Genomic DNA, 13,049 nt, shown 5'->3' with positions numbered 1-13,049 from the left:
CTCATACCTTCATGCACTCCCTCCCTCCTTACTGCCACTTCTTAGAATGCTCTAGGGTCTTTCAAGGCTCAGTTCAGATGTTACTTCCTATGAGACACCTTTCCTGACTCTCCTTGTTAATTCTATTCTTTCTCAAATACTTTGTGTTCACTTATCTATAAATAGGCCATATCTTCTTGCAGACACTAAGCTTTTTGAGTGCAGAGACTCTTTATTTTTGTCTTTGTATCCCCAGGGCTTAGCACAGCGCTACACACATAGTAGGCACTTACTAAATGTTTGTTGACTTGAATTAAGAATGTGATATTAGACTTCCTATAACTTTTTGTTTCAAAGAACTTAAACACTGAGCCCTTCCTGAACCTAGAACCCTTCCTGAACCTAGAACCTGGAACATGGAATGCTCTTGACATTTTCTTATCTTTTTGCTTCTTTCTAGCTATTGCTGAGATAATGGATTGCTTCCCCAATAAAGTCCCGCACCGATGCCTTGTGATGGCATGAAAGTCAGTTTCCAAAACCTTCACTGGGAGATAGTAAGAAATCCTCAAGTATGCAGCCCAACCCCCCACCCCACTCCCAATTTTCCAGTCTTCTTACACCTTATGCTTTCCCCCTCCCAGTGCATTCTTTGACACAGGGACACTGTTCTTGCAGTTTGTCAAACAAGATAGACTGTCTTCTAACTTTGGACATGTTCATTGGCTGTCTGCCATGCTTGGAGTGCTTTCCTTCCTTATCTCCATCTTCCTGGCTTTCCTGGTTTCCTTCAAGTCCCAGCTAAAGTCTCAGTTTCTGTAGGAAACCTTTCCCAGTCCTCCTTACTCTTTGTGATTTCCCCCTTTTGATTATTTTCAATTTATCCTGTATATAGCTTATTTGTATAGTTATTTGTATGTTGTTCCTCTTCATTAGACTGTGAGGTCCTTGAAGGCAGGGACTGTCTTTTGCCTTTCTTTGTATCCTTGGTGCTTAGCACGGGGCCTGGCACATTGCTGTTGTGGTTCAGTCATGTCTAACTCTTTCTGACCCCATCTGGGGTTTTCTTGGCAAAGCTAGTGGAACGGTTTGCCATTTCCTTCTCCAGCTCATTTATAGATGAAGAAACTGAGGCAAACAAGGTTAAGTGACTTGCTTAAGGGTCACACAGCTAATAAGGGTCTCAGGTTGGATTTGAACTCAGGTCTTCCTGACCCCAGGCCCAGTGCTCTATCCATTTTAGGAAGGAGATTGACAAGAAAGGGAACGCTTGTTGAGGATGACGAAGGGCTTTGAAGTCCTGCCCATATGAGGACCTTTTAAAGAACTTGGGGACGTGTAGCTTGGAGAAGAGCTGACCAAGGCAGATCATGAGAGCCACATTCAATATCTGAAGGGTTGTCATAAGGATGAAGCTCTGCCAGGTCCCAAAGGGTAGAACTGGAAACAATGGGTAGAGTTTGTAGGGAGGCAAACATCAGGGGAAAAAAAGCAAATTTAAAAATGAGAATCCAAATTCTATCCCAAATAGAAACAATCCTCCTTGGGAAGTAGAGTGTTCCCCTTCCCCAGAGCTGTCAAGGAAAGGCTATAGATTCATTTGGGGTCCATGCTGTAGAGAGAATTCTTGCTTACCACTGTGCTTGGCACATAGTCAATGCTTAGTAAGGCCAGCTGGTGCAGTGTATAGAGTGCTGGGCCTGAAATCTGGAAGACCTGAGTTCAAATCCAGCCTCAGAAACTTACTAGCCATGTGATGCTGGACAAGTCATTTAACTTTTGTCTGCCTTGGTTTCCTCATCTGTAAAATGGGGATTGGGGCAGCTAGGCGGCACAGTGGATAGAGTGCTGGGCCTGGAGTCAGGAAGACTCATCTTCCTGAGTTCAAATCTGGCCTCAGATATTTACTAGCTGGGTGACCCTGGACAAGTCACTTCATCCCATTTACCTCAGTTTCCTCATCTGTAAAATGAGCTGGAGAAGGAAATGGCAAGCCATTCCAATACTTTTGCCAAGAAAGCCTCAAATGGGGTCATGAAAAATTGGACATAACAACAACAGTGAGTTCAGTTTGCTCATTTGGAAAACCACAGGAAATGAACTGCAAAGAAAATCTCTGTCAACGGAGGAAAGCGCTTCTCCCCAAAGAAAGGAGGCTCACCTGACTTCAGATCGATTTCTGTGGCCGGCAGCTCCTTGTTCCCTACAACGACAATGAGAGGGCAGAAAGCCAAAGTCTGTTAGCCATGTAATTCATCTTGGTGCCATGAGGTAGGCACATGGTAGTGGAGAGCACAGAGGTGGAAGGAAGACTTTAACTAGGGAAGGAAAAATAATAGAGATTTGGGAACACGATGGGAAGTTTGGGAACATTTACAAATGGTCCTTGACAACATGGTTGCATTGGTGGTGTCCTGCTCTCAAATATACAAGGCCTAGAAAAGTACCACAGCAATTCAGTCAACTTTTAGGATCGAGAGTTTCCCTTGAGTGTGTGAGAGCTTTTATCTCATCCTTGGCAAAGAGGGAGGATATGATTTCAAAAGTGAAGTTAAATACAAACTTTTTTAAAAATCAGAAAATTGCTGCTTCCCTCTCTCCCTACAAGCTCCACTTGAAAACAAAACAAAGCACAGAGTCCTTAGAAGTGTTCCCACTTCAGAAGTTTTCCTTGGGCCTGATGCCTTCCTGGCCCAGGCTAGCAGGGCTCACCTGTGAGTGCAGCAGAATAGATGGTCCCATAGGTGGGCAGGGGGATACTGTGCTCCCGGAACCTCATGGTTAGACCTTGCCGGAGCGTTTCCTCCTCCAATCCAGAGCTCAGGGACCAGAGGGCTTGGGACACAAAATGTAGGCGAAAACGGACCAGGACGCTGGAGTTCCCATCCCTGAGGTTAAAGAAACAGCAGGAACAAACACACAGAGGCAGACATTGCCAAGTCTCCGTACCCCTTTTATCTGACTTATCTACGCCAGAGGAGGAGAAATGGGAGCAGGGGGAACTCACCTATAACTCAGCACAGTGCAGCCAACACAGCTCTCCTCTAACTTTGTCTTCTGAAAGCTACTTATAAACTACAGAAGAAAAAATGGGGAGATTGTAAGGATGGTCCCACCTTCCTTCTGCTTGCTATATTTCACCTTCACCCCTACAGCAGGGGGCAGCACCCCTGATGAATATAGTCTATAGGGGAGTCTACTGGGGAGATTTTCTGTTTCTTTTGAAAATTTGGGGAATGGGATACATCATTCCTGGGTGACTGTTTTCTTCTAGAATCTTCAAATATTAGAACATAGACTAGGAGAGCTGGAATAGACCTTCAATATCATCGGGTCCAGACTATTTTTTCTTATAGTCAACAATACTGAGAGAAGTGATTTTCCTGAAATCCCATAATGTGGGAGGGTCAGAGCTGGGATCAGAACCCAGGTATCTTGGTTCCCAGGCTGACTTCTTTCTCCTACATTTGCTGCCTCCCAAATCAAAAGACTCTTTTCCCTCAGAAGAAGGAAAAGTAGGAAAAAACCTTTCCCGGAGAACCCAACATAGAAGAGGCAGCAAGGATCAAGATGACACATTCATCCCTGACCCAAAAAACCACCAAGCGCTCAGAAGTGTTCCTACTTAGCATGAATGTGAATTCTAAGAATGCTGTGTAACACACACACACATACACACACACACACACACACACACACACATATACACACAGTCTAGTAAGCCCTCTCTCATGGAATTCAGACTTACATGCATAACTTCACTGCATGAATAACACATAAACGCATCTAGAGAACACACATACCTAAAAATACACATATGCTCATGTAGTTCATGTAGCACATTCTAGAATGAAGGAAATCCATAGACCTACGTCTAAACTATAGCAGTAAAGGAAACCATTAAATATAAGTTGCTTTTACACATTGCGGTTTTCAGACTTTCTCAATGGACTGATCAGTTGTGCTGACTTTTTTTTCTCTCTAAAAATACTATTTGTCATATGGGATGGCTAACAGGAAGGGGTGGGAGAGGGATAGGTGGGGTACTATGGTGATGTAAAAAACAGAAAACATCAATTTTTAAAAGTGCCTAAAATAGTTGCTTTAATACTGATGGTGTTTAAAAGGGTTTTTGTAGGGTCTCCCTTACCCTACTCAGAAAGTGCTTTAAAAACATGAAAAAATGGTTGGCATCAGCATTGACAGGAATGAAGATATTTAATGGGAGAGATCGGTCCATGCTTGGTTTTTTGGTACCAGATTATCTAGCTTAGCTACAGTCAGTTCTTCCAGCTCCTATGCTGTTCATCCTTCTGGGACTTGGGGAGAACTGGTAGGTTAGGTGATGAAATGGACATGTTGGTTGAGGCATTGTAGAGTAGCTAGCAAAAGTGCTAGAGTTGGAGATTGGGGTTCTAGGTTATTGCAATAGCCTTCTGAGTGGTCTCCCTGCCTTAAGTCTCTTCCCACTCTAATCTATTCCCCGCTCAGCTGTCAAAGTGATCTCAAAATACAGATCACTCACCTATATAAACTCCAGTGGCTCCCTATTACCTCAAGGATCAAACATAAAAATCCTTTGGCTTTTTCCCAGCTGCCTTCCCAGTCTTCCTTCACCTTACTCCCCTCCACGTCCTCTGGGATCCAGTGACCCTGGCCTCCTTGCAGTTCCCCACACAATACCCTGTCCAATGCCAGGCCTTTTCTCTGGCTCTCTCCCATGCCTGGAATTTTCTCCCTCCTCGTGTTGGCTTTTCTGAGGACTCGGCTCAGATACCAGCATATGCAGAATGCATTCCCCAGTACCCCTTGGTGCTAGTGCCTCTGAGATTTCCTTTCATTTACTCTTTCCTTTCTTATCCCCATCTCCTGTCTCTTCCTTCAAGTGTCAGCTGAAGTCTCACCTTCTACAAGGAGCCTTTCCCAGACCTCCTTAATCTTTGTTCCTTCCCTCTGAGACTACTCCCAATTTATCCTGTATATATAGCATCTTGTTTGTCCATAGTTGTTTATATGTTGTCCTGCCCCTGCCCCATTAGACTGGGTGCTCCTTGAAGGCAAGGACTGGGTTTGGGTGTTTTGCCTGTCTTTGTATCCCCATGGCTTAGCACAGTGCCTGGCACATAGTAGGTGCTTAGTAAACACTGATTCCAACATTGACTAATGTGTGATCCTAGGCAAACCACTTAAACCTCTGTGGGCCTCCATTAGCCTAAGAAAGGCAAAACAAATAAAAAATAGACCTACTTTGTGCTCTTGAGAAGCTCATAGTCTATTGCCAAATCCAATCACTTTTTCTCGGTCTTCATCCATTTTGGCATCTTTGCAACATTTCGCACTGGGGACCACCTTGTCCCCTTGACTAGTCTCTTCTCTCTGGGTTTTCCTGACACTGATCTCTCTTGGTTCTTTTCCTACCTATCTGACTGTTCCTTCCATTTTCTTTGTTCAGTCCTTACAGGGTCCAGCCTCCTAATCAGAGTTGTACCCCAAGGCTCTGTCCTGGGCCTCGCTTCTCTTCTCTCTCTACACTCTAGACATCTTCATCAATTCCAAAAGGTTTGTTGCCATCTTTCCTTCTCAAAGAGGACTGGTGACGTCACGAGGGTGATGTCTTGACTTGTGCTGGAATTGGATTTAAATGAGGCAAAGCTGCACAAAGTTGTCAGCCTCACTCTTTCCTCCAGAGTCATCAATCCAGCAGCAGGACAAAGGTCAAGACAACTGGCCCCGAAGGTTCAAGTGTCATCTCTATGCAGGTGACTCCCTCATCTATTTATCTAGCTCTAACCTCTCTCCTGAGCTCCAGTCCTATTGGACATTTCCAACTGGCCTTCCCATTGGCAATGCAAACACAACATGTTCAAAGCAGAATCTATTCTCTCTTCCCCAAATCCTGCTTTTTCTCCATTTCTCATTTGCTATTGAGGTCATCGCCATCCCATTGGTCACCCAGGTTTGTAACTTTAGAGTTATCTTTCACTCTTCAGGCTCGTTTCACCCCACACCTCAACAGTTGCCAAGTTTTGTTGGTGTTATCTCGATGATACTGCTCACATGCGTCCCTTTCTCTTTACTCACGCAGATGCCAACCTTGCTCAGGCCCTTCCCATCTCTCAACTGGATTGTTGCAATGGTTTCCCTAACCCGCCTCCCCATCTCCCCATCTGCATTCTTCCCAATCTTTTAATCCATCCTCTACACAGCTGTTGAGGAGATACTCCTAAATACAGGTCAGAGTATACCATTCTCCTGTTCACTGACCTCCCTATTACTTCTAGGATCAAACACAGACTCTTCTGTTTGGCATTTGAAGCCATTTACAACTGGGCTGTAACTTACCTTTCTAGCCTTGTTATATACTATTTATTCATTTATTCTATTATGTACTATTCTGTATTATATACTATTTGTGTATCATAAACCATTTCCCTTTTCAGTGAACAGTTTGGCCAAATTGGCCTGCCTACTGTTCCTCACACATGGCATCCCATCTCATACCTCCGTGCTTTTGTACTGACTGTCTGCCATGCCCCAAATACATTTCCTTCTCACCACCTCCTTTTAGAACCTCTAAGTCGCCTTCAGAGGGCAGCTCAAGTACCATCTCCCACATGGTGTCTTTCATGATCCTGCCAGCCATTAGTGTCTCCTCTTTAAAAAAGTTATTTATTTTTTATGTCTTTATATGGGTACATGTTGCCTTGCCCAATAATGAAAGTGTCTGGGGGGGACTGTTTTGCTTATTCTTTGGAACACTTGGCATATGGTAGGCCCTTCTCCTCCCCCTCCTTTATGCCAAGCTTGTACCACGCTGGAGAAACCTCCACTCCAAGGCCTCTCTCTTCTAACTAGTGGCTGCCTGTCCAACCACTATTCAAGGCTAGGCCCCAATTATGCTTCACTTCACTTAAGATTGGACTCTTCAGCCTTCTTCTCCTTCTTGTTCTCTTCTCTTTCTCTTTTTACTTATTATATTAATTTTCCCCAATTATATTAATTTCCCTGATTAGAATGAAATCTCCCTAAAGGCAGGCACTGTCTTATTTGCTTAGATAGGTATTTCCAGGACAAGTGGTTGAGTGCTTAGTAAATGCTTTATTTAGCTAGACATTTAATAAATGCTTATTGGTAGTTTACAGAGTTCCCTGGGATACTGAGGCAAAAATGACATGCCCAGGGTCACAAGACCAGGAGGTGTCAGAGGCAAGATTTAAACCCAGGTCCTCTTGGCTCCAAGGCCAACTAACTATCTTTCTACCAAGCTATACCATCTCCCTGCACCATTTTGGGAGAGTCGTGGTATGCTATCTTGGTCTTTTCAACCCCCAGATTAAATGATTCAAGGAAGAGCTTTGGATGTTTTTTTTCAAGGCACTAGGAGGCACATGCCAAGTGGAACTCAAGCTAGGCTGTTCCCCAAAGCCCGGAAAGGTAGGCAGGGGACTCAGGCCAGAAGATGTAGGGAGCCAGCCAGGGTCCTGCAGTGCATGTGCCAGAGTCACTGCGGGGCTGGAGCAGCTTTGGTAGCATACACCCCAGTGGCCCTTCACCTCTAGAGTCCACGTAAAGCTGTCACTCCTGTGCAAAAGAGGTTTCTAACCCCTTCCATATAAATACATGATGCAGAAGAACTTGGGGAAAGCCCCTGGCGTGCCAGAACAGGCTCAGAGGAAGGTGCCCAGGGTGGCAAGAAGACTGAAGATTTTGCCATGTGGGGAGCAGGGATAGGGACCCGGAATGCTTAGTATAGAGAGGAGAAGGCTTGGGAGAGACATCTGGGGCACACATGATGATATATAAGACCTGATTCTTCTTGCCTGCACCTCTGGGCTTCCCTGGCTTTTTCTAGTCTCAGAGGAAATCCTACCTTCTGCAAGAACCCTTTCCCTGTCCTCCTTAATGCTTGGGCCTTGCTCTGATTTGGACTTAGTCATTTATACATCTCCTCCCTACCCTCTCTTAGACTATGAGCTCATTAGAAGGGACTTTTTTGTTTTGTTTTGCCTTTCTTTTTATTCTCAGCCCTTAGCAATGTGCTTGGCATATAGGAGGCACTTCATACATGCTTGGCTTGGCTTGACTTGGGATGTGGGGGAGATATAGATGCAGACTGGAGAGAAACAAAGATGGCCGGGAACAAGAAAACAATCCTGGTGTGAGTGGGAAGGGTCGAGGTCTAACCCTGGATGACTAAGAATGGTGGTGTCCTTGACTGAAACGGGGAAGCTGGGAGCAGGGCTGGATTTAGGTAGAAAGATAATGAGTTCTACTGAGTTTGAGCTACGTATGGGAAGCCAGATGGAGATGTCTAGAAGGAAACTGGGGACTGGGGCTTAGGGAGATAGTTGGAATGTACATTTGTGAGTTATCTGCATAGATGCTTTTCCCTCCACCCCCTCCCTTACTCCTACCCCATGGGGTGTTAATCCATTCAGTTTTGGAAATCACCCAGGGGTAAAGCTGCTTGGATGGGGGGGGGTGGTGAGTAGATACTAACGTCAACCTTCTATTTCTACCAGCCTCAGACCCTTCCCTCCCTTACATACTTCATCTTGCATACCCATCTCCAACTCCCCTCCGCTCCACTTTCAGCTTTTGGTTAGGGAACAATACTCAAATCGCTTTTACCATTGCTACTGGAAAGGATGTGACAATGAAAGTGCCTCTGGCTTCACTCACAATTCCCAAGAACCCCACATAGGGTTCTTAACCTGGCACCTGTAAACTGGTTTAAAAATATTCCAATGCCTATGTTTTTCAGTTAAATTGATTTTCTTTATAATGCCATACATTTTCTTTTGTGCATTTAAAAATAGCATTCTGAGAGGAGGTCCACAGGCTTTGGGAGACCACCAGAGGGATCCTGGACACACTTAAGCACGCCTGGGCTCACCCAAGGCTCCTTGTTCTTATCACTGAGGCGTATTATATCCCCTTAAGAGTTTGTAAGCTCCTCGACGGTAGGGCTGGTCTCATCCTTATATCTGAACCCCAGAGCTCTGCACGGTGCCTGGCACATAGTAGGCACTTAATGAACGCTCAGTGATTTACTAATCGACCCATAGGAGATGATGAGAAGAGGGAAAAGAGAGAAAAGAGGAGAACATGGGAGTGTCCCCATATATAGGGCGTGTGGCTCGAACGATAACCCTGCAAAGGAGATAGAGAAGAATTCGTCAGCCACGGAGAAAAGAACCACCTTTGAGGTGTGTCAGTGGTTTCAAACTCCTAAGAGAGGCCAGTAATACTGAAGCTAGCATTCATATGGTGTTGATGAAGCATTTTGTACGTCTCATGTCATTGGATCCTTGAGACAACCCTGTAAGGCAGGTGATGTTATCTTCCTCATTGTGCAGGTGAGGAAACCGAGGCCCAGAAAGTTTAAAATGGCTTGTCTAGGTTTACACAGCTAAGTAAGTATCTGAGGCAGGATTTGAACATATATCTCTTAAAAAACATATTTTTATTTATTTTATTAAATATTTCCTAATTACATGTCAAAATTTTTAACATTCATTTTGAAAAATTTTGAGTTCCAAATTCTCTCCCTCCTTTCCCTCCCCTTCTCTTTGAGTAGGCAACAATATGATATCAGTTATGCATGTGAAGTCATGTAAAACATATTTCCATATTAGCCATGTTGCAAAAGAAAGGAACACATCACTTTCTAATTCTGTGTTTGGAGTTCTGTCCACTACAACACCTAGATGCCATAAAAAGAGAAGAAGGAGAAGAAGAAGAAGGAGGGGGACGAGGAGGAGGAGGAGGAGGAGGAGGAGGAGGAGGAGAAGAAGAAGAAGAAGAAAAAGAAGAAGAAGAAGAAGAAGAAGAAGAAGAAGAAGAAGAAGAAGAAGAAGAAGAAGAAGAAGAAGAAGAAGAAGAAGAAGAAGAAGAGAAGGAGGAGGGGGAGGAGGAGGAAGAGAAAGAGAAGAAGGAGGAGGAGGAGAAGGAGAAGGAGGAGGAGGAGAAGAAGAAGAAGAAGAAGAAGAAGAAGAAGAAGAAGAAGAAGAAGAAGAAGAAGAAGCATTGAGCAAATGATATTGGATCTCGCTATAAAGAAATCTTTGGTGACCTTGGAGAAAGGTCTTGCAATGAAATGGTGGGGGCTGAAGTCAAATTACAAGGATCAACCCCTTGCAAATGGGCAATGAGAAAGTCCAAGCAGTGAGTAGAGAAGTTTGGCCATGAGAGGAAGAAGAGACATTAAGATGTACATTAAGGATGGCTATGATCTGGGCAGTGGGGAAGAGGCCAGTGAATGAGCAGAGGCTGAAAATGAGGGGGCTGGTGAGTGACTGAAAGGGTAGAAGGGGTGGCCCAAAGTAGAGAGGAGGGCATTGTCAAAGAGAAGGGTCAGCTCTTCCTCTGCTGTGGCAAAGGAAAAGACAGTGGGAAATAGGTAGGAGGGAGGACACTGGAGGAAGGAAGTAGGAGGCAAGAGGGAGGATAGAAGAAGAGAGAGGATGAAAAGAAAGGGATAGGGAGAGGAGGAAGGATGGACGAGGGGAAAAAGTATTTTCCCTGTCATTTCTCTTCTTTTTCCCCTCTTCCATGGAGGTTCTAGAATGCTCCCCCAAACTTCCCCAGACTCACCCTAGGCTTGGACCCCTCACCACCACCCTTGCCCAGACCAGGGCTAGAGCCCTCCCTTCAGCCCAATATGGTGCACCATATTGGGGATGCTACTGTATGATGTCATTTGCTTGTACAGTTTCAAGATCTTGAAATGAAGAGAGAAGATAGGTTTCAGTCCTGGATGGAGGATCCTGCAACTTAACCCTGTCTATCAGGCCTCTCTCTCAAACCCCTCCTCTTTCCACATCTCCACAGTCCCTTCACCTAGACATGCCATCCCAGGGCCCAGCCCAGTGCTTTCTGGGAATACTCCCATCCATTCACCCGTGGCTTATCTGCCTGCTACAACTCACCAGCATTTCCAGAGCTGGGGTCAAAGCCCTGTAATAGCTGGAGGTCTCTTGCTGTAGGCTGTGGTCATACAGAATTCCTTTGAGTTCAGCCGAGTGCTCAAAACTGACGTCCTGCATGTAGAGGGAGGCTGTGGGCAGAGACCAGGGCCCCATGAGAGAGCCCAACTCTAGGGGACTCATTGCTTGGCTAAGCCTGGGACCCTGGGCCCAATTTCAGGCTTGGTACAACCTATTTGATTAATAATAATAACACAACAAGTTATTTTTATAAAACACTTTAAAGTTTGCAAAGCCATTTACCTAATAAAGATTGATCCTTCCAACAATCCTAGGAGACAGGTATAGACATATTATTAACCCATTTTATAGACAAGAACACTAAAACTCAGAAGAGTACCATGATCAGGAACAGGTTCCTTGTTTCTTCAATTTAGAGAAAATTGTAATGTCTCATAAGCCTTAGACATCATCAGATTTCAATCTGAAGAGAACTTTAGAATTTATCTATTTGAACCCCACATTTTACATTTGAGATAACTAGGGTCCAGAACAGTGAAGAGACTTGTCCAGAGGATCACAGAGTCATAGGGCTTCATTTTTCTTTCTTTTTTTTGAGGGGGGAAGGCAGGAAAATTGGGGTTAAGTGACTTTCCCAAGGTCACACAGTAAGTGTGTTAAGTGTCTGAGGCCGGATTTGAACTCAGGTCCTCCTGAATTCAGGGCCAGTGCTCTACTCACTGTGCCACTTAGCTGCCCCGGGCTTCATTTTTCAAAGGGAAAAACTGAGGCCTGGAGATGAGAATTGAATTGTGGGAGAAGGTGGTGTGAAATAGGGGCAAAATGGCTGGACTTGGTATCAAGATGGACATGGGTTCGAATACTGGTTCTCATGGTCACTAGTGTTAATCCTGGGAGAGGCTACACTTACTCACCTCTCAAAGCCTCAATTTCTTCATCCCTAAAATGTGGGTGATAATACTCAGGAAAATGCTTTGTAAACCACAAAGCATTTTGTGCACCTCAGTTATTGGTGGTGGAGTCAGGATTTGAACAGACATTTATTGAGCCCGCTAAGGTTTACAAGGAGGCGGCTAGGTGGCTCAGTGGATAGAACACTGGGCCTGGAGTCAGGAAGACCTGAATTCAAATCTAGCTTCCGACAGTCACTAACTGTGTGACCCTGGACAAGTCACTCAACCTCTTAATTCATTGGTGAAGGAAATGGCAAGCCACTCCAGTATATTTGCCAAGAAAACCCCATACAAGGTCACCAAAAGTCAGATACAACCAAATAACTGAACAACAACAACAGATGAGGTTCACAAAGCACTTTCCTCATAACAGCCTTGTAAGGTCAGTGGTAAATTTGTCAGGCTCATGTGCTTTCAACTCATAGATCCCAGCCAGCCTATTTTGAACTCAGGTCTCCTTGACCCTGGGGTCTTTCTGAGGAGGTGATGAAAGTCCCATTTTAGAGATGGGGAAAACTGAGGGACAGGGAGGTCAAAGGACTTGCCTGCAGTCACAGAGCTAATTAAGTATCTGAGGATGAATCTGAATGCAAGCCTCCATCCAACTCTGGTCCTCTCTCTAGTCTATGACAATGCTGTCATCATATAGACTTTCCATCCTATTAAAATCCACACCCACTCACCCAGAAGGAGACCTAAGCAAATGACAGCAATGGCACTGCCTAGGACGGTGGCCACGGTCACCTTCCAGCAGGTTGTGTCTGCAGCCAGTTGGGTCTTTGTATTACTAGGCGTGGGATCCAAGTTGGCAACGGCTACTTCCATGGTTCTTCGAAGCATTCGAGGTCAGCCTACGAGCCAGCCTGGGTGTGGACAGAAGAACAGAAAGGGAAACTGGGTCAGACCATCAGAGAGACGCTATCAGGCCTCATGTGCCAAGCAGGTGCTGGAGCTGTCTGGGAGTTGCTAGCTGCTACAACCACACCTATGGGCCTTTAGGAGTCAGTGATGTTTCAGCAGAGAGAAGACGCTGATGCTGAATGGGGGCCAGGTGGGACAGCCAAGCAGCTGCCCCATTTGCTGCTCCAGTGGGTTATGAGAATTGCCATGAATAAATTGGTGAGGAGAGATATGCTCAAACCACCGAGGAGCCTGAAGAGTTCTGCCT

The 13,049-nt window shown here is 45.1% G+C and overlaps 1 protein-coding gene across 1 annotated transcript in view; it reads right to left on the bottom strand.

The window, feature by feature from the left end:
• Positions 1-12,721, bottom strand: part of TMPRSS9 (transmembrane serine protease 9) — a 48,418-nt gene extending 35,697 nt beyond the window's left edge. The window contains exons 1-5 of the mRNA XM_036741986.1: positions 12,565-12,721; positions 10,911-11,038; positions 2,987-3,054; positions 2,692-2,867; positions 2,141-2,182 (exon numbers count right to left, since the gene is read on the bottom strand). Coding sequence (XP_036597881.1) covers positions 2,141-2,182; positions 2,692-2,867; positions 2,987-3,054; positions 10,911-11,038; positions 12,565-12,721 — 571 coding nt within the window. The remainder of the gene's footprint in view (positions 1-2,140; positions 2,183-2,691; positions 2,868-2,986; positions 3,055-10,910; positions 11,039-12,564) is intronic.
• Positions 12,722-13,049: the final 328 nt, after the last annotated feature.

This window comes from Trichosurus vulpecula, chromosome 1 (genome assembly GCF_011100635.1).
Source record: "Trichosurus vulpecula isolate mTriVul1 chromosome 1, mTriVul1.pri, whole genome shotgun sequence".
Taxonomy (NCBI): Eukaryota; Metazoa; Chordata; class Mammalia; order Diprotodontia; family Phalangeridae; genus Trichosurus; species Trichosurus vulpecula.
This window is presented reverse-complemented; position numbering and strand designations above follow the sequence as displayed.